This window comes from Peromyscus eremicus, chromosome 8a, assembly GCF_949786415.1.
Source record: "Peromyscus eremicus chromosome 8a, PerEre_H2_v1, whole genome shotgun sequence".
NCBI classification, from domain to species: Eukaryota; Metazoa; Chordata; class Mammalia; order Rodentia; family Cricetidae; genus Peromyscus; species Peromyscus eremicus.
In genome coordinates this window covers 98,129,611-98,153,689 of record NC_081423.1, presented here as the reverse complement: position 1 = coordinate 98,153,689, position 24,079 = coordinate 98,129,611, and the positions used below count along the sequence as shown (strand labels likewise).

Sequence of the window (24,079 nt, the reverse complement as noted above, 5' to 3'; positions counted from 1 at the left end):
CCAGGAAAGGTGCAAAGCCACACAGAGAAACCCTGTCTCGAAAAAACAACAAAACAGAACAAAACAAAAATTAGTGGAGGCAGTTATGGTGGCTCACACCCGTAATCACAGCACTTGGGGGCTGAGGCACAAAGGTGGATTGCCAGTTTGGGCTACATAGCAAGAGCCTATCTCAAATTGAAAAGAAAATGAAAAAAAAAAATGAGTTGCCTGGTGTGAATGTCTCCCAGCTGCCCCGTGGGAGATAGAGCAAGGCCCCGGGTGGCCCCACCTCTCCTGGCAGGCCGAGCCATGGGTGGGGGCCGGCTGATAGCCGACCTCTGTGCAAGGGGCCCAGGTGTTGGCTAACCCCAGCTCTAGGACCCGCTGGGCCAGCGCCTACATATGTGTTTAGGTCGGTCTGTTTCCCCTTGCTCCGGCGGTCACTTCCCCACCTGGGTGTGATCGCTGCTCTTTAGCTGGGCGTGTAGGTGTAACAAGTCCAAACCTCCGTGGGAGTCGCTCGGGGCGCCCCGCCCCTGGGTTGTGCCCTCTCCTCCCAGACTGGTTGTGCCGGAGCTTGCTGTGCACGTCGGAGCGGGCGCTGGGGCATGCGCGGGCCGGGCCTGACCGGGACACCACACCTGCAGGGAGGGGCCTCCCAGAAACTGCCATCCCCGACTGCCGCCCCACCTCTCCAGAGCCAGGCTAGTAGCCATCGAGGACGCGCGTCGCCTTCCCGCCCTCCGTCCAGGAGAGCCCAGCCTGAGCCGGCACCTGCTTCACCACCATGTTCAAGGGGCTGAGCAAAGGCTCCCAGGGGAAGGGGTCCCCCAAGGGCTCCCCAGCCAAGGGGTCCCCTAAGGGCTCCCCCAACAAGCACAATCGGTGAGCGGGGCCGTGGGTAGTGGTGCTGGGATCAGGGTGGTGCAGGGCCCAGGTGTTCCAGCTACCTGGGAGCCCAGTTCTGGCATTTGGTGTCCTGAGGCCAAGGGCCCAAGGGTAGACTCTCTCCTGCCTCTGGCCCAGGTTGAACAAGGGATGGATAGATAGCCTGCTGCCGCCCACGTTCTCCTGAGGGGGGATGCGGGGGCCACAGGTGGGAGGGTGGCCTTGCGGAGGTGCTGGACTAGGTGATTTGGAATGGCAGAGTCTGGCTCCCTGTTTGCCACTCAACTCTGACTTTGATCAATCCAATCCACTTGGATTGGATAAGTCTTGGAACGTGGGCACAGGGTGGGCAGGACCAAGAGGCTGAGAGAAGGGTTTCTGGGCTTGGCTACATCCCCCACCTAACACACGACTTTCCCCCAGGTTCCAAACCTGGGCCTTGACTGTGTCACCAGGAGAGTCAGGAGGCCTTTTTTGTGGGGGTGAGAGGAGGTGGTACCATGCATGCTCTGGTCACCAGCTCTCTGCAGAGACTTGGCCATGTTCTTCCCGCTCACTGGCCTCAAGCCCTGTGTAGGAGGAGATAGCAGCCTGCCTGGAGTCAGGTGTTAGGGTGCAGAGGTGTCAAGATAAGAGCACAGATGAAAGGCTGAGGTCTGGGTACCCATTACCTCGATAGGGATCGGGTGCCAACCCAGAGGCTGGGCATCTGGGCGGACAGGAAAAACAGCGGTAAAGACTCTCACTGGAGTGACCTGTCCCCCTGAGGCACTGAGCCCAGCCCAGGGTGGAGTGTACAGTTCCCAGTGGAAGTATTTCTGATGGGAGGTCCAACCTGAGGCTGGACTCTCCCTGGAGTCCCAGAAGCCTCCTGGCCTTGAGTTCCTGACTTCTGTAGCTCCATCCACACATCCCCCTGAGGCTCCTTGTTCCCCTCAGAGGCGCCTACTCATTCAGCTCTTCTTGACTGAGGACCTGTGGTATGTCAGGTCTGCCCTAGGCTCTGGGGATGCCCTGCAAGAGAAACAGGGATGTCCCTACCTTCAACATGCCCACATCAGTGCAACCAAAATGAACATGTCACCTTTAATCTTGATCTTAATCAAGGCTAACCTTGTCTACATAGTGAGTTCCAGGCCAGCTAGGGCTACACAGTAAGATCCTGTCTCAATTGAACAAAAATGGGGCTGGAGAGATGGCTCAGTAGTTAAGAGCACTGGCTGCTCTTTCAGAGGACCTGGGTTCGAGTCCCAGCACCCACATTCACAACCGTTTGTAACTTCAGGTCCAGAGAATCCTTGTTTGGTCTCCACTGGCACCAGGCATGCATGTGGTACACAGATATAGGCAAAACATCCATACCCATAAAAATGAAATAATAGGAACTGGGTGCTGTGAGGCTCGGAACTGGGTGCTTCCATGGGATTAAAGGCATGGGCGCCACCACTGCCCGGCTGTTGTTTGTTTGTATTTTTTTTTTTTTTTTTTTTTTTTTTTTTTGGTTTTTCGAGACAGGGTTTCTCTGTGTAGCTTTGCACCTTTCCTGGAACTCACTTGGTAGCCCAGGCTGGCCTCGAACTCACAGAGATCCGCCTGGCTCTGCCTCCCGAGTGCTGGGATTAAAGGCGTGCGCCACCACCGCCCGGCCGGCTGTTTGTATTTTTAAGGCTAAAAAAAAAATTATAAGTAAAGCCAGATGTGGTAGCATATGCCTGTGAATTCAGCACCTCAGGAAGGGGAGGCAGGATGACCAAGCCAACCTTGGCTATGTACCGAGTACTACTAAGGAGGACCAAACCCAGGCCTTCTTGGCCATAGACTTCTCAGAAGGCCGTATCTCCACTGGCACTGTGCTTCGAGGGTCCAGGTGCAGCTCCCGGTCACCTGGACTGTGACTCCTGTGGGGTGTTGTGCACGGTCCAGGTGCGGCTCCCGGTCACCTGGACTGTGACTCCTGTGGGGTGTTGTGCACAGAGGCCCTTAACAGATGCTTTTCAAGTGTACCGACTCTCTCCCTCAGAATGCACGCGCACAGTAGGTGCCTCTCCCTCAGAATGCACGCGCACAGTAGGTGCCTGGGGAAGAAGCCTGCGGGTTGAGCAACTGGCTTCCTGAGGGTGTGCTAAAGAGCAAAGCAGGAGCCGGGCGTGGTGGCGCACCCCTTTAATCCCAGCACTTGCGGGAGGCAGAGGCAGGTGGATCTCTGTGAGTTCGAGGCCAGCCTGGTCTACAGAGTGAGATCCAGGAAAGGCGCAAAGCTACACAGAGAAACCCTGTCTGGGAAAAAACAAAACAAACAAACAAACAAACAAACAAAAGCAAAGCAGGTTGGAGGCCAGGCTCCTGAGTCCCTGAATCAGCAGGAGGATATTGGGGTACCCAGCCATCCCTTGGCCTCTCCCTGTCCCAACACTGGTTCTTCCAGGGAGTCACTATCCATACTGCTGAAGCCCCTTGGGCAGAAGAATAGTGGGGGCGGCCAGGGCTGGAATGGGGGAAGCTGGGGTGGGGGAATAGGCCACTACTCCCCTGCTTCCACTGGGTCCAGCTGCGCCTCCTGAAGGCGGCCAGGCTATCTTAGGTAATTGACTTTCTCCCTGGGCCACCTCCCCACCCACCTCAAGGTGCAGGCAGGTGGTGGGGCAGGATTTGGAGTAACTGAGGTACCCATGCTTTGGAGCAGCCCTGGACGTCACTTTCCAAACCCTCTGCAGGGCTGAGCACTTCAGCGCTCAGACCATGGACTCTTCCCTGTGGGAGGACGGGAGATCCCACACGGCAGACACAGAGGGCCTTTCCAGATTATTTCCCTCTGTCCCTGACTATCTACCAGGGCTGCAACCCAGGAGCTGGCCCTGCTCATCTCCCGCATGCAAGCCAACGCTGACCAGGTGGAGAGGGACATTTTGGAGACTCAGAAGAAATTGCAGCAAGTAAGGACCTTGCGACTGGGGGGAGGAGACGGGGACAGAGGCCCAGAGTCCATGTCTAGGCGTCCCCAGACTCCTTCTGGGAAGAGGGATGGCAACCCAGTCCTCAACTGCCCATAGCCCACCCCAGTCGCAGGGAGGGCTCAGCTTTCTTTCTGCATCATGCTTCCTACTTTGGGTATAAAATGGAAGGACCTTTGCTATCTGACCTAGGAGTCCTTGCCACCTGCCGCATGGATGCCCTAGCCCTCTGCTTGGTGGTCCCCAAGGTGGGCTGGTAGAACCAGGGTCCCCCCAGGGCCGGGTTGCAGGGGGAGGGAGGGCGGAGTCAGTCCAGCAGGGGTAGGTCAGCAAGAGCATGGACGTGAGGCTTTGGGCCCTGCATGTGGCTCCGTGTCCCACACCAGGACCGGCAGAATGGTGAGCAGAACCAGGCTTTGCAGCATCAGCAGGAGACTGGCCGCAACCTGAAGGAGGCCGAGGTGCTGCTCAAAGATCTTTTCCTGGACGTAGACAAGGCTCGGCGGCTCAAGCACCCGCAGGCTGAGGAGATTGAGAAGGAGTAAGTGAGCTGGAGCTCACATGGAAGCGTGGGGGGCAGGGGGGTGGAGAGCCAGCCCAACTCTGACCTGGTGGCTACTCCTTGGCAGCATCAAGCAGCTACACGAGCGGGTGACCCAGGAGTGTGCAGAGTACCGCGCCCTGTATGAGAAGATGGTGTTGCCGCCGGATGTGGGGCCCAGGGTCGACTGGGCGCGGGTGTTGGAGCAGAAACAGGTTAGGGGAACCCGTGTATCGACTCATTCTCAAGGAGCTCAAAGCCACACCCGGTGCAGTCAGAGAGCAAGACAGAGTGTGTTTACTGGGGCTTTGAGTTCGAACCCGGGGCTAGCTCCGGGACCCAGGAGGGTAGCCGGCAGGGCAGACAGTGCAGGCGGGGAAGGCACTGAGAGGTGGGAGGACTTGGCTGGGTCACAGTGAAGAGTGAGGAACCCCCAGGAAGGCACAAAGGCTCCTGCTGGGAGGCATGGGGTAGACGGACAGTGGACATACCAAGCCACAGGACACTGATCAGGCGTCATTGTGATGACAACCAAGGACTGTGGGGAAGGGCAGGTCCTGGCTGGACATGTTCCGGCAGCAGTTGTTGAGGTTTCGGGCTACAAATAACGCAAGAGTACAGTGTGAGACCTGAGTCCTGAGAGCCAGTGGGACTGAGCCTTAGTCCCGATGGCCACATGAGAATGGCATGTCCCTACTATGGGGACCAGCGGCCATTCATGCACGCTGCTCACCTGGCCTGTCCATTCTTTGCCTCTATGACTAACTCTGCTTCTCTTGCTGTGAGGAGGGCACGGGTGGCTGTGGGGGTGGGGTGTGGAAGTGTTCTCTGGACTCTAGGACCCAGGCCTTCCTGGTGGGACTGAGGACCTGGTTCTTCCACAGAAGCTGGTCTGTGAGGGTCAGTATGGGCCTGGGATGGCAGAGCTGGAGCAGCAGGTAGCTGAACACAACATCCTGCAGAGGGAGATCGAGGCTTACGGGCAGCAGCTGCGGACCCTGGTGGGACCCGTGAGTGCATCCCTGTCCAGCCTGGTGTGGGCCTTCCTTCCTCCCATCACAGCCAGGCTAGGGCTGCTGGCCTTCAAGGGAAGGATGTTAGTAGGGAGCAGCCCATATGCCAGGGGCCATCACACTGTACCCGGCTTCTCACTGGCCTCGTTTCTCTCCTTGGTTGAGGCAGGATGCAACCACCATCAGGAACCAATACCGTGACCTACTGGTGAGCTGGGAGACGGACGGGGTCTGGGTGCTGCTGCTGGTGGGACCGCTTCGCCTGGACCCTTCCTAGGGTCACTGTTGCCGAGGGCACCGATGCCACCTCTTGCCACCTCCTTCTCTCCTGAGCACAGAAGGCGGCCTCATGGCGCCGGCAGAGTCTGGGCAGCTTGTACACACACCTGCAGGGCTGCACTCGGCAGCTGAATGCTCTGGCAGAGCAGCAAGGCCGCATCCTGCAGCAGGATTGGAATGACCTCATGCCTGACCCCACTGGTGTGAGGCGAGAATATGAGGTGTGTGGGGACAGGTCCAGGCAGCGGGGGTGTCTAGGGCTATCTTATTGCTAATGGCTGTCCCCACTTCAATCGTCCCTAGCACTTCAAGCAGCATGAATTGCTGGCCCAGGAGCAGAATATAAACCAGCTGGAGGATGACGCAGAGCGCATGGTGGAGCTTGGGCACCCAGCCATTGGGCCCATCCAGGTGTGGAGGTCCCGCCCATGCCCCCCAACCCTGTGCTCCCCAAACAGGATGGAGGGCTGGTAGGTGTGGCAAGATTCCAGCGCTCCCCCTGGTGTGCTCCAGGTCCACCAGGAGGCCCTCAAAATGGAGTGGCAGAATTTCCTGAACCTCTGCATCTGCCAGGAGAACCAGCTGCAGCATGTGGAGGATTACCGCAGGGTGAGCCTGGGGCCGGGGAGCCAGGGGGTGGCTGGGAGGGGGGCGGAGAGCCAGGGTGAGCCGGGGCCGGGGAGCCGGGGAGCCGGGGAGCCGGGGGGGGGGGGGGGGGGGGGCGGGGGGGGAGCTTGAGGGCAGCACAGATCGCAGGGGCCACTAAGAAGACAGAGCTGTGGCATTGTGCCTAGGTCCCCTACCTAGTGAGTTTATTTCACTCCTACCGAGTGAGTTTATTTTCTAATTTTTAAAATTAATTATTTTGAGACAGAATCTTATGTAACCCAGGTTGACTTCAAACTCCCTATCTAGCTGAGGATGGCCATGAACTTCTGATCCTCTGAAGTGCTGACTGGCATTGAGGCATGTGCCACCACACCTAGTTTATATGGTGCTGGGGATTGAACCCAGGGCCTCTCTGCATACCCTACAAACTGAGCTGCATCACCAGCCCCTGGGTTGTTTCTCCTTTTCATCTTTTTTTAATTTATTTTAAGCTATGTGTACGTATGTACGAGTCTGAATATGTGCACGTTAGTACAGGTGCCTGGGGAGGCCAGAGGCAGGCCGATCTCCATCAGCTCAGGGACATCCTGGTCTACCTAGCAAGTTCGAGGCTGACCAAGACTACATAGTGAGACCCTGACTCAAAAAATTAATAGTAGCCGGGCGGTGGTGTCCCAGCCCTTGGGAGGGACTTTAATACCAGCACTTGGGAGGCAGAGGCAGGCAGATCTCTGTGAGTTCGAAACCAGCCTGGTCCATACGACTAGTTCTAGGACAACCAAGACTACACAAAGAAACCTTGTTTCGGGGGCTGGAGAGATGGCTCAGAGGTTAAGAGCACTGCTTGCTCTTCCAAAGGTCCTGAGTTCAATTCCCAGCAACCACATGGTGGCTCACAGCCATCTGTAATGAGATCTGGTGCCCTCTTCTGGCCTTCAGGGATATGTGCAGACAGAACACTGTATACATAATAAATAAATAAATCTTTAAAAAAAAAAAAAAAAAAAGAAACCTTGTTTCAAATAAACAACAAAAAGTAGTAATAGGCTGGGCAGTGGTGACCCAAGCCTTTAATCCTAGCACTTGGGAGGCAGAGGCAGGCAGATCTCAGTGAGTTTAAGGCTAGCCTGGTCTACAAAGCAAGTTCCAGGACAGCCAGGATTGTTACACAGAGAAATCCTGTCTTGAAAAACAAAAAACCAACAAAAAAAATTAATAATACTAAAATAACAGATGGGGTCCAGTGTGGTGGCTGTGACTGAAAGGGTACACCTATATCCTAGCACCTGGAGCAGAAAGCAGGGGCAGGGGGACAACAAACTTGAGGCTTGAGGCTAGCCTGTGCTACTTATTGAGACCCTATCTCAAAAAAAAAAAAAAAGAAAGAAAGAAAGAAAAGAAGAAGAAGATAAAATAGGCAAATAGGCACAGGTGTAGCTCAGTAGCAGAAGACGTGGCCGACATGCACTAGACCCCTGAGGACAAAAACCAGCAGATTGTCTTATGACACACTAAAGCTATTTTCAATGAACCAAAAAATGCCCCATTTGTGGACGGACACACCCTTCTAAAAAGGTCCCGGTGCCTGGGTAGCTGTACTTGGTCTTTGTTTAGCTGGTTGAGATTTAACCTGTTTTTGTTTTAAGCTGGTTTTAGGGTAGCTGGCCTGGGTTTAGCCTGACTTGAAGTTTATCCTAGTATGAGTTTAACCTGGTCAGTGTTCCAGCTACCTTGCAGGGTCAGTGGGTAGCAGGTTGCCCCCGGCTCTGCCCTTGACTACCCAGTGACCTTAGTTCCAGGAAGAGGCGGACTCAGTCAGCCAGACCCTGGCAAAGCTCAACTCCAACCTGGACACCAAGTACGGCCTTGTCCCTGGGGACTCCTCTGGCTCCCCCACGGAGCTCCTGCTACAGCTGGAGGTGAGATAACCCCACCCAGACCCACTGGTCCATCTGCGTCCTGTTCTTAGGCATGGAACTGTCTCCAGGAAAGAGGTCCCCAGTTCAGTCCCAAGGCCCCCAGAATAAAGGCTGCTCCAGCAGGAGCCCTGACCCTCCTACATTTCAGTGTGCCATCTGTAATGTGACCCGAGAAGCCTGGGAGAGCTCTGAGGGAGGCCTGTGTGGAACTAGCCAGTGTCCTTACCCTCTATTAGTGCGAAGCCGGTCTGATTTAGACTTCTCCCCTGACGATGGCCACGCTCCTCTTGGGAGATGCAAAGGGGTGGGTAGCATCCACTGCAGCCTGTCTGAGCTCCTGTTGCCTGGGTCCCAAGCAGGCCGAGGAGAAGCAGCTGGCCATGGCAGAGCGGGCTGTTGGGGAGCTGCAGCAGCAAAGCCGGAAGGTGGCCCCACTGCCGCAGCGTAGGAACCCCCCCAAGCAGCCCCTGCAAGTGGACAGCATCTGTGACTGGGACTCAGGAGAAGTATGAACCCGATCTGCCCTCCCTACCCACTCCTGTGTCTGTCCCCCACCCCCGGCCCCACTCCACCCCCACCCTCCCGCTCCCCTCCCTCCCCCTCCCTCTTCCTTGTTCCTTCCCTGACCCAACCCCACCCCTCTCCAGTCCTGTCCCCCTCTGATCTGTCCTATTCCTCACCCCAGCTGCTCCCACCTCTTCTCCAGTTCCTGTCCCAGCTGTTGTCCCCACCCACCCCTATCCCCAGCACCCACCCCTATCCCCACCCACCCCTATCCCCAGCACCCACCCCTATGCCCAGCACCCACCCCTATCCCCAGCACTCACCCCTATCCCCTCCCAGCCCTATCCCCTCCCACCCCTATCCCTCCCCACTCACCCCTACCCCCAGCACCCACCCATCTTGACCCTAGCCACCTCTCCAGCTCCTACCCTTGGCCCCCACGACCCCCGCCCCATCTGTCCCTCAGGTACAGCTGCTCCGGGGAGAGCAGTACACGCTCAAGGACAACGCTGACCCGTATACGTGGGTGGTTCAGGGCCCTGGAGGAGAGACCAAGAGCGCCCCAGCTGCCTGCCTCTGTATCCCAGCACCAGACCCTGAAGCTGTAGCCAAGGCCTCCAGGTGGCTCACCCCAAGATGCTCACAGGCACCAAGCCAATGCTTTCCTCTGAGGCAGTGGGTGTTAGTGCTGGATTAGGGAGAGAGACATGCTTCTCTCATCTCCTCACTCCAGGCTGGCCATGGAGCTGCAGACCCTGAAGCAGAAGCTGTCTACAGTGAAGAGCCGCCTTAAGGCCACTGTGGGAGAGCCTTTACAGCCTGGCCAGCAAGGTACCAGAGGATGGCCAGGGAGGGGGCCGATGGGAGGGCCACGATGACAGCAAGCAGTGCTCCACCTCCGGGACTATCCCTCCCTCGGTTAGGTCCAGTCCTTCCTCCAGGTCCTCCATACCCTCCCTGCAGGCACCCAGGGAGAGCCCATTTTAGGCAGACATAGGTAGGCCTGGATCCTCACGGGCACTTCTGCCCCCAGCTCCAGCAGGCTCAGCCCCAGCTGACCCACAGGCTCAGAAGCTCCTCACACAGATGACCCAGCTGGATGGGGATCTGGGGCAGATAGAGAGGCAGGTGCTGACCTGGGCTCGGACACCACTGAACCGTTCTGCTCCGCTGACAGACCTAGAGGACCGCATCCACAGTCATGAGGTAATCGAGCATCATTGAGAGCTTGGTACCAGAGAGGGCCCCGCTCTGAGGCTCCACACACTCCTGCGGCCATAGACTCGGAGAACAGGGTTCCCATCCTGGTTCTTCCATGACAGGCTCTGTCACCATGGACAAGTCACTTTTCTGAGTTTCTCACGTCTGGGGTGGTATCCAGATCCTTCAGGCATCCTTCAGGTGACAATGTGACCATGCCTGGCCAGAGGCCCCCAACACAGAAGTTTTTCTAGTGAGAGTTGTGGGAACAGCAAGGAAGCCTGGGATACCCAGTAGGGGGAGATTTCTCAGCACTCCAGGAAAGCCTACCTAGAGGGGTGGAAAGACTGTCAGTGTCAGTGATGACCATGTTCTCTGACACATGAACCCAGCAGCCTGGAAGTGCCCTGGGTAGAAGCCCAAGCATTCTAGCCAGCCTTCCAAACCGGCTTCTCTTCAAATACAGCATACCGTTAGTGTTTGGTTTTTGAAAACGTGAACCATGTTCATTTAGGTTGTTGTATAACCTGTTCTGGTCTCTCTGCTGCAGTGTGTATGGAGGGAGGCAGCAGCTCATCCCAGCCAGGGAGGAGGGGTGTGAAGTCAGGTGCTGCACGTGGGTGCTCCGGCTTGGAGTGGGGTCCCCGGGGGGACTGGGTGCTCATTGGAGGGCCTCACAGATGGGATGTTTGTGGAAGGGAGGGCATAGGTACAGGATATCGGAGGCTGATGGCTGATCCTGCCACACCAAAATAGGTCTGTGGGGTTTTTTGTTTGCTTGCTTGTTTTGAGACAGTCTTCCTTTGTGGCCCAGACTGGCCTCGAACTCTTGGTCCTCGCACCCCAGCATCCTGAGTGCTGGGACTACAGCCATAAGCCACCACATCCAGAGGTCCTTTGGTTCTTATGTCAATTGCCATATCAGAGGTGTTGGCAGGACCACTAAAAGCCCAGTTTGAAGGTCTGCCTTATGGAATGGGTGAATTAATTGTGATGAAAGATCAGAGGGCAGCGCTCCGAGGGAGCTGAGCCAGGGCTCTGCCTGCCTGAAGCAACAGCAGGGTAGGGGGCCTGATGGTGGGCAAGACTGACAGTACCAACCACAGGCCACCGTGGGCCTGGTTCTTGTTGCTAAGCGCCTGATATACAGGATCTCATTTCATGGCCCAATCCATCATTCTGCAGATGAAGACGTGTGTGTGTGTGTGTGTGTGTGTGTGTGCTTTTGAGTGAGTTACAGTGGAAACAACTCAAGATTAGGTCATATCCTATGGTTCAATAAGGTTTTAAAAGCCTTTTTGTTGTATCATTGCAACAAAGTATGTTGTTGGATGAGGTAAATAGGTCAAATTCAATGACACCCATCACCCAAATGTAATCAGTTTCATATTCATGAACTTCAGCTGCTCCACCCTGACCCAGGGCACAGCACAGCACCTTCAGAGCCTGGGAGCGGAGAAGGAGGCAGCCCAGCAGGACTGTGAGGCCTTTCTGTCTACTAAGCCTGTGGGCCCAGCCGCCCTGCAGCTGCCTGTGATCCTCAACAATGTCAAGAATAAGTATAATGACGTGCAGAGTCTGTGCCACCTCTATGGGGACAAGTGAGTACTCAGGAGGGGACATCTGGAGGGCAGTGGAGTGTACGACTGGAGTGTCTGACGCTGGCTTCCTCACTGCAGAGCCAGAGCTGCTCTGGGCCTGGAGCAGCAGATCCAGGAGGCAGACAGGGTCATTCGGGGCTTTGAGGCTACCCTGGCCCAGGAGGGGCCCCTCCCCGAAGGCTCTGGGGCGCTGCAGCAGAGGGTCAACGAGCTGCAGGTAGGCTCAGCGGCAGCTTCCTGGTGGAAGGGGCAGGTAAGCAGGGGTCTGGGTATCCCAAGGAGCCTGGAGCATGCTCCCTTCTGTCCATTTTTTCCACAGCACCAGCGGAAAGAGCTCCTCCAGCAGCAGGCCTGTGTGCTGGGGCTGCACCGCCAGCTGAAGGCTGCTGAGCATGCATGCGGTGCGCTGCAGAACAATTTCCAAGAGTTCTGCCAAGACCTGCCTCGTCAGCAGCGCCAGGTGCGTGTCCTCACTGACCGCTACCACGCCGTAGGGGACCAGCTGGATCTGAGGTGAGTGGAATGTAGGGGAGCCCAGGCATGGCTGCTGCTGCTGAGCTAGTGACAGCCTTTCTAAGACTGTTTCGTCCCCTCTAAAATGGGGTGGTAACCAGACTGACTTCTTGCCCTTACCTGTGTCGGGGAGGCTCTGTTCATTGTGTCTGTGAGAGAAGAACTACATGGCCTGTCACGCAGGCCTTCTGCTCTGTCTCAGGATGGAGGTATCTATCAGCCTCCTCTGTGGACCACCAACTCTTCCCTGGACTCAGCTCTCACCCCCTTGTGGGACCTTGTCCTCTGGCAGGGAGAAGACACTACAAGATGCCAGGCTTACCTACCAGCAATTCACAAATGTCAGGGACAACCTGAGCTCCTGGCTGGAGCAGCTGCCCCACAACCAGGTGCAGCCCAGTGATGGGCCCAGCCAGATTGCCTACAAGCTGGAAGCCCAGAAGGTGAGGGCTAGGGCTATGGGGTTGACCTGAGTCAGGGCCTAGCCCAGAGCTGGGACCTAGAGCTAGCTCCCTGTTCTTTCCAGTCACCTCCCCAGCAGGGACAGCTGCTTGTATTCATGAGGCCAAGGCTCAAAAGCAAGAGGCCTCACAGTTGAGACCAGGAGGTTTGGGAGCGTGGCCCTTCCTTCCCTGGCCAAGGTTGCTCAACAGCACTTTCCTCTGGTGGGATTCCAGCCACTGCTGTATGCCCTTCCTGATCCTTGTTAATGCTGTAGGTGATGAGCCAGGAGTGGAGGGCACAGACCCACTCCCTCAGGCAGTCCACCTGCTGGGCAGTCTGTCCATCCCAGGCCTGAGGCTAACAAAAGCTTTCAGAGCCAGACACCAGCTTAGTGTGAGCACCCCCTGGTGGACACTTGTGGGAGTGGGGGGCAAGTGACATGAGGAAAAAAAATGTCCCACTCAGAGGACTCTGGCCCAGACAATGAAGTGGGTCTTGAGGCAAGGACAGACCACACAGGTTCTTCTAAGCACAGGAAGGAATCTGGACCTGACTTTACAGCATTGGGAGCCCTGGAGGAAGAAGGTCACCCTCAGATTGTTTGAAAGTGGTCTCTGGCTCCAAACGGACGAAGACAGGGAGGTCTCCGAAGAGCCAGGGCAGAAGTCAGGGGAACAGGGGCCCCAGTGCCCTTCCCCAAAAAATTAAGTTGGAATTCTTAGAGCATTGAGGCTTTTGTTTGGTTTTTGTTTGTTTGGTTTTGGTTTTTTCAAGACAGGGTCTCTGTGTAGCCCTGGCTGTCCTGGAACTCGCTCTGTAGACCAGGCTGGCCTCGAGAACTCAGATATCTGTCTGCCTCTGCCTCCCAAGCACTGGGATTAAAAGTGTGCACCACCACCGGCTGGTGATTATTTTTTCTTGGTTTGTTGTTTTGTTTTTAAGATTCCAGGTGAATCAAAAGGCAAACCCAAGGTTCAGAACCATGGGGTGAGCAGTAGCTTCCAGAGCCTGGTCCCTAACCGGTGCCATTGACATCACCTGGAAGCTTGTTCAGACTGTTCTTCAGGCAGTGCCCCAGGGCTGCAGAGTCTCCCACTGGGCAGCCGGGTCCAGCAGATCTGTGGGCTGATGACACTAAAGCCACAATGTGAGAGCCGCTGGGCTAAGACAGAATTCCTAGGGTCAGCAGACATGAAGGTCCAAGAGAATGGTGTCAGAGAAGCCAGGCGCCCCGGGTCCCCTTTGCCTCTGTGTGTGCTGGCTGCTTGTAACCCCGGAGATACCAGCTAGAGCAGAGGGGCTTTTCCCAACCCGTGACTCTTGCTTCCTCCTTGGCAGAGGCTGATGCAAGAGATCCTGGGGCGTGAGCAGGACCGGGCCACAGTGTCCCGCCTCACCCAGGACCTGCAGGAAGCTCTCCAGGTGAGCACGCTTACTTCAGCTTCTCCGTCTTTTCCCACCAGCCTCCCTCTCTCCCTCTTCCAGACTCCGATCCTCCATGCCCAGTCTCTGTAAGTGACTTTTCTCCCTGTTCAGGACTACGAGCTGCAAGCAGATACCTACCGCTGCTCCTTGTTGCCCACCCTGGCAGTACCAGCTCCTAAGAGACTCCGAGTGATTTCCCTGCAGGAGAGCATCCAGGCTCAGGTGAGGCGGGTCCCGGCAGGGCTCAGCATCCTCTGGCACCAGCTCTACAGTTCCTCAGGCCAGAGCTGACACTGCTGTCCTCCCCCTTCACCACCTCCAGGAGAAGAACCTTGCCAAGGCTTACACGGAGGTCACTGCAGCCCAGCAGCAGCAGCTGTATCAGCTGGAGTTTGCTAAAAAGATGCTGGAGAAGGTACAGAGACAGCGCCCACCCTGTGCCCACACAGCCGACCAGGCCTGTTGGCCTGGATGTTATCCTTTCTCCCCTGCAGCCTCTAGCCCCGAGAGGGCTTGCACATGGAGACTTCTCCAGAAGTTCACCGGCCTGTGCCTGTTCTGGGCAGGCCCTGGAGATGCCCTGTAGTCATTGCTTAGCCATGGGCAATCCTCTGATGGGGACATGTCCTCTAGCCCCACAGAGCCAAGAAATGCTCCAGTCATCTGCCTTAGGACCCAGGTCCTAACACCTGGGTCTCTGTTGCTGGAAGAGTAGAAGCCAAGAGCTCTCTATGGTTCCGGCGGCTTGCCCGCTTTTCTCTTCTCGAGCCATATTTCAGCATCTACTGGAGAAGGTTGGGTCTGAGGGGGGGGGGGGGCTTGGGAGGGTCCTGTGCTCACTATCTGCTGCAAATGGCCTGGACCCTGCCTTGTACCCTAATAGCATCTAACTGAGAGCCTCAACATCCTGTGTCCAAGCATCCCACGTCTTCAGCTCCATGGCCCGGGATCTACAGTCTCAGAAAACAGGAAGGGGTCTCTGACCTCAGAGGTGGGGTACAGAAAAAATGGGGCTCCAATCTTTTCTCCATTCACACCAGGACTCTCTCTCTCCCCTCCCACTGCAGGAGCTTAGTGAAGACATCCAAGTGACACACACAGCAAGACCGGGGTCTGGGAGCCCAGCCCAAGCAGGGGCAGAGTCAGAGGTCCTCAAGTCCCAGCTACAGAAAGAGAGGAAGCGGGTGGCTGCGGTGCAGCGTGAGCTGGAGGAAAAGAGGCAGCAGCTGCTGCAGCTGAGGACCCAGCAGCCTGTGGCGAGGCTGGAGGAGAAGGAAGTGGTGGAGTTCTACCGGGACCCCCAGCTGGAACGTGATGTGGCTACAATGTCAACCCGGACGGAGGAGGAGGCCAAGAGGCGGGCCCGCCTGCAGGCTGAGCTGGAGGTGGTGGCCCAAAAGGTCGTCCACTTGGAGGGCAAGAGGAGGACCATGCAGCCTCACCTGCTGACCAAAGAGGTCACTCAAATTGAGAGGGACCCTGGCCTCGACAGCCAGGCCACCCAGCTGCAAGATGAGCGGCAATGGCTGCGTGGGGAGAACAGCATCCTCACGGCCCGGCTGGAGGAACTGAAGGCTGAGCTGCTGGCCCTGGAGCAGAAGGAGATGGACGTGAAGGAGAGGGTTGTGGTGAAGGAGGTGGTTAAGGTGGAGAAGGATCTGGAAATGGTTAAGTCGGTCCAGACTCTAAGGCTACAGATTGAGGAAGATGCTGCTCAGAGGAAGGGGGCGAAGGAGGCAGTTGCCAAGATCCAGGTTCGTATCAAAGACCTGGAGCAGGTGATCAGCTCGGTGGAGCCCAAGGTCATTGTGAAGGAGATAAAGAGGGTGGAGCAGGACCCTGGCCTTCTCAAGGAAGCCGCCAGGCTGAGGAGCCTCCTGGAGGAGGAGAAGAACAAGAATGTCGTGTTGGCCAGGGAACTGCAGGAGCTGCAGGACAAGCACAGGGTGGTGGAGAAGCAGAAGCCTAAGGTACAGCTCCAGGAGCGTGTCAACGAGATCTTCCAGGTGCACCCTGAGACGGAGCGTGAGATCGCACGGCTCCAGGCCGAGCTGCAGGAGACAGGTCACAAGAGGAGCGTTGTGGAGCAGGAGGTGGAGAAACTCCTGCCTGAGCTGGAGGTCCTGCGGGCTCAGAAGCCCGTGGTGGAATACAAGGAAGTGACTCAGGAGGTGGTGAGGCACGAGAGGAGCCCGGAGGTGCTCCGTGAGATCGACCGCCTCAAGGCTCAGCTCAACGAGCTGGTCAACACCAATGGGCGCTGCCAGGAGCAGCTCATCCGGCTGCAGGGGGAACGTGATGAGTGGAAGCGGGAACGGTCCAAGGTGGAGACCAAGATGGTGAGCAGAGAAGTCGTGCGGCACGAGAAGGATCCGGTGCTGGAGAAAGAGGCTGAGAGGCTCCGGCAGGAGGTGCGGGAGGCGGTGCAGAAGAGGCGAGCGGCCGAGGATGTGCTCTATGAGCTACAGAACAAGTACCTGCTGCTGGAGAGGAGGCGGCCCGAAGAGCAGATTGTAGTGCAGGAGGTGGTGGTCACCCAGAAGGACCCGAAGCTGCATGAGGAGCACAGCCGGCTGAGCCGGAGCTTGGATGAGGAGGTGGGGCGGCGGCGGCAGCTGGAGCTGGAGGTGCGGCAGCTGAGTGCCAGTGTAGAGGAGAAGGAGGCCCTGCTCAGCTTTGAGGAGGACCGCAGCAAGAAGCTGGCTGCCGAGAAGGAGCTGCGGCAGTTGACCCTGAAGATCCAGGAGCTGGAGAAGCGGCCTCCTGCTCGGCAGGAGAAGATCATCATGGAGGAAGTGGTCAAGTTAGAGAAGGACCCGGATCTGGAGAGGTCTACAGAAGCCCTGAGGCGGGAGCTGGACCAGGAGAAGAGCCGAGTGATGGAGCTGCATAGGGAGTGCCAGGGCCTGCAGGTCCAGGTTGACCTCCTCCAGAAAACTAAATCACAGGAGAAGACCATCTATAAGGAAGTGATCAGGGTGGAGAAGGATCCGGTGCTGGAGGGCGAGAGAGCCCGAGCGTGGGAGACCCTCAATCGGGAGCGCGCAGCCCGCCAGGCCCGGGAGGAGGAGGTCCGGAGCTTGCGGGAGCGGATTGACCGGGCTGAGGCTCTGAGGAGATCCTGGTCCCGTGAGGAGGCTGAACTCCAGAAGGCCCGGGACCAGGCAAGCCAGGAGTGTGGGCGGCTGCAGCAAGAGCTTCGAGAGCTGGAGCGGCAGAAGCAGCAGAAAGCCCAGCAGCTGCAGGAAGAGGGGAGGCTCCTGAGCCAGAAGACGGAGAGCGAGCGTCAGAAGGCCGCCCAGCGTGGCCAGGCCCTCTCGCAGCTCGAGGCAGCCATTCTCCATGAAAAGGACAAGATCTACGAGAAGGAGAGGACCCTCAGGGACCTGCACACCAAGGTGAGCCGGGAAGAGCTCAGCCAGGAAACCCAGACCCGGGAGACCAACCTTTCCACTAAGATCTGCATCTTGGAACCGGAGACTGGGAATGACATGTCCCCGTACGAGGCCTACAAGAGGGGCATCATCGACCGAGGCCAGTACCTCCAGCTGCAGGAGCTGGAGTGTGACTGGGAAGAAGTCACCACCTCCAGCCCCTGTGGGGAGGAGTCTGTGCTCTTGGACCGCAAGAGTGGGAAGCAATACTCCATTGAGGCTGCCCTCCGCTGCCGCCGCATTTCCAAAGAGGAGTACCACAGGTACAAGGACGGCCGCCTCTCCATCTCCGAGTTTGCCCTGCTTGTGGCTGGGGAGACCAAGCCCTGTTCCTCACTCTCCATTGGGTCCATCATCTCCAAGTCCCCGCTCTGCTCCCCAGGCCCCCAGAGTACCACTCTCTTCTCCCCAGGCCTCTCTTTTGGGCTCACTGATGATTGCTTCCCCATCGCCGGGGTGTACGACACAACCACAGAGAGGAAGTGCAGCATCCAGGCAGCCGTGGCCAAGAACATGCTGGACCCCATCACTGGGCAGAAGCTGTTGGAGGCCCAGGCAGCCACAGGGGGCATCGTGGACCTTCTCAGCCGAGAGCGATACTCCGTGCACAAGGCGGTGGAGCGAGGACTCATTGAGAACACCTCCACGCAACGGCTACTCAATGCTCAGAAGGCCTTCACTGGCATTGAGGACCCAGTCACCAAGAAGAGGCTGTCAGTAGGTGAGGCCATCCAGAAGGGATGGATGCCCCAGGAAAGCGTGCTTCCCCACCTGCTGGTGCAGCACCTGACCGGGGGCCTCATTGACCCCAAGAGGACGGGGCGCATCCCTGTGCCTCAGGCTGTGCTCTGCGGGATGGTCAGTGAAGACCTGGGCCAGCTCCTGCAAGATGAGTCAGGCTACGAGAAGGATTTGACAGACCCCATCACCAAGGAGCGGCTGAGCTACAAGGAGGCCATGGAGCGTTGCTGCAAAGACCCTCTCAGTGGCCTGCTGCTGCTCCCAGCCGTGCTAGAAGGCTATCGCTGCTACCACGCAGCCTCCCCCACCCTGCCACGCTCCTGCGTGCGTTAATGAGGGCTATGCAGAGGGCAAGGGAGGATGCATGCACCACCTGCCCCGGAGCAGCGTAACCCCCGCAGTGGGTCCTCCCTCTGTCCATCCATATCTTGCTACTCAAGCATTTGTGGTGTTGGGCTCTGTCCCCAAACTTGGGGAACTCCATCGTTCCTCCCAACCCCCACCCCACGCTTCTAATAAATGATTTATCTTGGTGTCGTGTCTTGCTCTCATTTGGGCATGCAGGATCAGTATGTTTTGGGGGTGAACCCAGGGGCAGCACTGCTTGGGAATTTTTCCCCAAAGTATGTGTTAGGTGGGGCAGATGTGTCCAATTCACCTGCCTGAGAAATGGGTGGTCATGAAAAGAGACCACGAAGACCCCTGATCCCTCAGTTCCTGTCAGAACTGTCTCCAGCCCTCTGTCAACCTCCCTTTCATTGGCAAGCTGTGTCCCCCATAAGCAGAATGACACTCAAAAACTCAGGAACAAGTTACATTTATTCCCCATTTGTCACGCAGAAGGACATTCACAGCCTCTTTGATGATGTGACAGCTACTTAGAACACCCTCAGGTGCCCCCAGAGTGTCCTACCCCACCTCCAGCTTGAGCCCTCTAAACTGGACTCTCCTCTTCCCAGAAACAGCTTAAAACAAAATCAAGACCCACAGAGGGCGCCCTGTCCTTGGGCTGGCTCTGCAGCTGCAGCAGGGAAGGGGGAGGGCTGGAGCCCGGCAATGAGCTTGACACCAGGGGTCCAGTGCCCCCATGTACGGAGCACCTGCATGCCTTTTGAAATGCACCATTAAATCAAACAACACAGGAATTCACCAACCTGCAGGCAGGACAAACTCAAGCCCAGCCTTCTGATGACTGATGTAAAATTCCTCAGAGGTGTATTCTCTCCCTAAATATGCTTCATTTGAAACGGGTGCGGGGTACAGGGGGTGGGGGGGGGTGGGGGTGGGGGAGGGGCAGCCAGAGAGGGTGTGAGGTGGTGGGCCCCACATACATGATCTTAGTGGTAGAAACGCCCCACCGTGCAATGGCGGGGTGCTAGGGAGTGCTCTGTAGAGAAGTAGGGATGGGCCAGGGCGGTCTTGGCTGAGATCCGCTGGCTGGGGTCATACTGCAGGAGTTGCTGAGGAGGAAAGACAACAGATTGAACCTGGTGCAACCAGGGTCAGGAGAGGAGCTCCCTCACAGGTCCCACTGGGAGGCCCGGTCCCTGAGAGGTTGCCTAAACCCAGCACTTTGTGAAGTCACTGCCTCTGAGCTCTGTGTGTCTCTCTGCATGTCTGTAAGTCCGTATGTGCACACAGGTGCAGCCCCATGGAGGCCCGAGGCATCAGGTCCCTGGAACTGGAGTTACAGTTGGCTATGAGCCGCTTGGTGTGGTGCTGGGAACTGAACTCTGCACAACCAGCCATCACTCCGGCCCGAAGACAGGTCTCTGTCGTTTGCCTGCACTGCATGTGCCAGGCTAGCTGGCCCATGAACTCCAGCGATCCTCCTGTCTCAGGTCCCCATTCTGCCCTGGGGGCACTGGGGTTATAGATTCCTGCTACTGTGTCCAGTTTTAGGTGGTTTCTTGGATGCTCCCGATGGTGCCTCAAGAGCTTTAGCCACTGAACCATCCCCCCAGCCCTGCCCCCTGGCTCTGTGCGGGACCCAGAGATCTGAAGTCAGGTCCTCGCGTTTGCACGGCAATCACTTTACCCCCTGAACTGTCTCCTCAGCCTATGTGCCCCAGCTTGTAAGCCAGCTCCGGACACTCCCGGAACGGAAGCTAAACCATTAGTTTTGTCCCAGGCCTGTGGTTCATCCAGGTCCCCTCCAGGTTCCACCTGCTTCTGGCTGAGAACAGGTACGTTTCATGTTGAGGCAGCAGTCCCTAAACCTGTCCAAATAACGTCTGCTTGGGGTGGTGTTGGACAGACAATGAGCAAGTGAAGGAGGCACTAACAGGAACTGTCCCGCTCTCTGCCCTCAGGTGCATGACCCAGGCAGGATGCCATGGAAGAGCTTAGGAAGGACAAGCGGCCTTAGCAGAAAGTGCATGTCATCCTGCTGCCACTATGTTGGTAGACAACACATAGACCTCTGGGAAGCTGACCATGACCCCAACAGAGACCCTGTCCTTCCTCCCCAGGCCCAACCCCAGGGTGAAGACGGAAATGGGGCTCGCAGACTTTGCGGGCAAACTGGGACAGCTTTATCTGAGGCCCAGGAGGCAGCTGAAGGGTCACAGGGTGGCAGGAATCCAGAAGGTAGGGAACAGCCTGTTCTGTACAGCCAGTCCCATGTAAAGACCAACCTCTGAGAAAGGTATGGGGGGACACTGAGGCAGGAGGAGGTGTGGCCTCAGCCCAGGGAAGTGCTCCACTGAGATGGGGCACAAAGTCCACAAGGGAGAGTCAGACACAAGACAACCAGGAAAAAGGGACAAGAGTCACGTCAGAAAAACAAAGCTAATTACTTCAGAGAAGGTTCAAAAGGGAAGATGAGCATTGGATACCAGGAGAGAAGCTCCTGACCTAATACATACAAGCCAAGGGTGTACAAAGGTCAGACGAGTCCAGGCCAGACTCAGAGTTATGTAAGAGGGTGGCTGATAGAGGGCACTCTGGAGCAGGGGCAGCTTTTGGGCTGCTCTCCTTGCTCCCTTGTACCTACCAGGAGCAGGTCCTTGCCTTCTGGTCCCAGCCTAGGCATGATCTCCTCCAGCCCCTTCCTGGTCCATTTGGGGAAGCTGCTCTTATAATCAGACAGCTGGGAGACTCCTGGCCATGTGTCTTCACTGGGGGTCCCCAGGGTACGAAAGATCCGAAAGAGCTGGTCGATCTCTGAGTCCCCAGGAAACAGAGGTTTGCCAGTCACCTGGAGCAGGAGAGAGGAGGAAGGGAAGGAGAAAGGGTGTGTTCTGTATGAGTGTTGTGATACAGAATCCCACATTGAGTAAGTGGAAAGACACAGGGAGGGATCTCTTTCCCAAGCTGGGTGTGGTGGCCCATGCCTTTAATCCCAGCACTCGGGAAGCAGAGGCAGGTAGATTTCTATGAGTTTGAGGCCAGCCTGGTTTACAGAGTGAGTTCCAGGCCAGCCAGGCTACTCAGTGAAGTCTTGTCTCAAAACAAAGAACACAACAAAAGATATCTTTCCCAGGGCTATGTTAAAATTCTAATCTTTCCTGGAACAAGACTTGCTTCCCCAGCCAGCCACAGATACACCTCAGCCCATCTCTAATAGACATATCAGCCTCAGTGCGGCCCGGCTGCCCTGGATCTGTGTAGTCCAGGCTGCATCCCTCCCTCCCCCTTCCCTCCTGTTTGTTTAATGTTACACAAGTGCTCTACCCCTGATCTTCATTCTTAGTCCTTGTTTTTAAAGCTGGCCTTGAACTCAAGAACACTCTGTTTTCCCAAGTGCTAGAATGACGGGCACATGCTACCATGCCCAGCTCAGATTTGTTGCTTTAAAATTTTTTGGGGAGCTGGAGAAATGGTTCAGTGACTAAGAGCATCTGGCTGCTCTTCCAGAGGTCCTGAGTTCAATCCCCAGCAAACACATGGTGGCTCATAACCATCTATAATGAGATCTGGTGCCCTTTCCTGGTCTGTATATACATAATAAATAAATAAATCTTAAAAAAAATTGTTTTACATTTATGAATTGATTGTGTGTATGTGTTAAACTCAAGTTGTTAGGCTGGACAGTAAGTACTGTTTTCCATCTCCCTGGCCACTGGCTCCAAGTTTTGTTTTTTGTTGCAGTCTTGGGAATTGAACCCAGGGCTTCCCCCAGCTTAGGCGATCTCTCTACCACTGAGATATGCCCCTAGCCCAGCTCGTCCCCTCCTACCATTTCTGCGAAGATGCAGCCAATGCTCCAGACATCCACAGCTGTTGAATAAAATTTGCTGCCCAGGAGGATCTCGGGGGCACGGTACCACAGTGTCACCACCTGTGGGGGCCAGAAGCAGCGTCACGCATGGTGACCGAATCCACCAGTGGCATCCTTTGGCTGCCCCTCCCACCCCCGGCCTACACCACCTCATGGGTGTAGGTGCGCAGGGGAACCCCGAAGGCTCGAGCCAGTCCAAAGTCTGCCAGCTTGATGGCTCCGCACTGGTTGATGAGCAAGTTCTGAGGCTTCAGATCTCGGTGGATGACCCGATGACAGTGACAGAAGTTCAGTCCTTGCAGCAGCTGGGAGAGGTAGCTCTGTGGGAAGGACAAGAGGAAGAGCCATTGAACAGAGGGGGCTGGCAGGGGTGGGGGTGTGGCCTCGCCCTCTCGCCTTTCCCTGGGCACCTTGACTACGTGCAGGGGGAGCCCTGAGGTGGGAGTGGAGTCCATGTGCTTCTTCAGGTCCTGAGTGAGGAACTCAAACACCAGGTAGAGTTTCTTCTCTCTGTGGACCACATCCAGCAGTCTGGCAGGGAGGGGTCAGTCTCAGGATGTGGCATTCAGGATGCCAACCCCCCACTTTCTTTCCCAGCTCACTTGACAATATTGGGGTGCTTCAGTTCTTTGAGCAAGGAGATCTCCCTGATGGCAGTGCTGGGAACCCCCTCAGTCTCCCTGTTGGAAAAGATGAAATACCAATGGACACAAGGAGTCACCTCTGGCCAGGGTGTGTGCGTGCGTGCGTGTGTGTGTGTGTGTGTGTGTGTGTGTGTGTGCATATGTTTGTGTGTTTCACTACATACACCATTCCTCAGTTCTGCACAGAAGGTCTGTCTAAGAATAGGACCTGTGCTCCTCAGCATACTTTACATCCCCCAACTTCACAGGGCTGGACCCAGGACAAAGGTTAGTCAGAAGGCCAGGAGTTAGGGGCTGCACCTTTGTGGCTACCACAGAGATGGGGTGCAAGCCCATGAGATGAGGGCAGGTTTTGGTATTCCCGAGAGACAGACAGGGCATTGGGATGAACTCCAACACTCACACATCCAGCCTGATCTTCTTGAGGGCCACAAGCTGCCCAGTCTCTTTGTTCTTGGCCTTATAGACCACGCCATAGGTGCCCTCTCCGATCTTCTCCACCTTCTGGAATGCATCCATGTCTGTAGAGCTGCCCAGGGAAACAGATCGCGTCTGGACGTTTAAATCCCACATGCAGCATCCCCTCTGCCGGACTCGTCTGCATGTAACACCCTGCCCAGACCCAGCCTTGGCCTTGCTCTCCCCATCCTCCTTGGGAAGATGGTTCAAGGCTAGGGGCTCCTTCTTGCCCAGCCCAGTTCAACCCAGCTCCAGGATTCTTCTCCATTGCCTGGCTACGGAATGCAGGAGAGCCCAAACTTCTGCCTCAGCCCATGCCTCGGTCCAGTCAAACCCATGCTCCGGGGCCAAAGAATCTACCCAGAAAGGCTATACAGGGGAGGGTGACTCGAGGCAGAGGTTAGGAGTTGGCCAAGGCTTCTGCAGCCACAATCCTGCCCTGGGTCACACATCAGGGCCCAGGACCTCAGTTTGGCCCGTTTGGCAATTCTTAGCCTCTATCAGGTCAGAACCTCAGCCTTCTAGCCCAAAGGTGACCCCTTTGCTTCCTGGGCCCCAAACTCTGCTCCTGAACCCCCAAACTCTGCCCCTGGGCCCCTAGCATCCTCCCCTCAACCTCCTAGCCCAGAAGTCACCGGAAGGAAGCCCTCAGCAGGCTGCAGCTTCTCTGTCAGGCAAGCCGTCTGCTTGTGGCGCCCCCTGCTGGCCCC

The 24,079-nt window shown here is 56.6% G+C and overlaps 2 protein-coding genes across 4 annotated transcripts; one reads left to right on the top strand and one right to left on the bottom strand.

Annotated features, from left to right (window-relative positions):
* The first annotated feature begins 681 nt into the window (after positions 1-681).
* Evpl (envoplakin) lies at positions 682-18,563 on the top strand. Its single transcript, XM_059272154.1, has 22 exons — positions 682-867; positions 3,704-3,803; positions 4,208-4,362; positions 4,451-4,577; positions 5,247-5,372; positions 5,545-5,583; positions 5,714-5,875; positions 5,958-6,065; positions 6,168-6,263; positions 8,057-8,182; positions 8,542-8,688; positions 9,153-9,307; positions 9,420-9,517; positions 9,720-9,892; positions 11,309-11,487; positions 11,566-11,704; positions 11,807-12,000; positions 12,293-12,443; positions 13,783-13,866; positions 13,981-14,091; positions 14,192-14,284; positions 14,937-18,563. Exons 1-22 carry the CDS (start codon positions 770-772, stop codon positions 18,375-18,377), a joined length of 6,102 nt encoding a protein of 2,033 aa, XP_059128137.1. The 5' UTR covers positions 682-769; the 3' UTR covers positions 18,378-18,563.
* A 762-nt stretch (positions 18,564-19,325) lies between these two features.
* On the bottom strand, positions 19,326-23,608 carry Cdk3 (cyclin dependent kinase 3). Of its 3 annotated transcripts, none has more exons than XM_059269827.1 (7): positions 23,314-23,608; positions 22,869-22,946; positions 22,677-22,797; positions 22,416-22,586; positions 22,225-22,326; positions 21,040-21,243; positions 19,326-19,504 (listed from the first exon to the last, which is right to left on the bottom strand). In XM_059269827.1, exons 1-7 carry the CDS (start codon positions 23,481-23,483, stop codon positions 19,382-19,384), a joined length of 969 nt encoding a protein of 322 aa, XP_059125810.1. In that variant the 5' UTR covers positions 23,484-23,608; the 3' UTR covers positions 19,326-19,381. The 3 variants fall into 3 exon arrangements, with proteins under 3 accessions (XP_059125810.1, XP_059125811.1, XP_059125812.1); XM_059269828.1 differs by having other exon boundaries at positions 22,416-22,490; XM_059269829.1 differs by lacking the exons at positions 22,225-22,326; positions 22,869-22,946.
* Between the last annotated feature and the right edge of the window lie 471 nt (positions 23,609-24,079).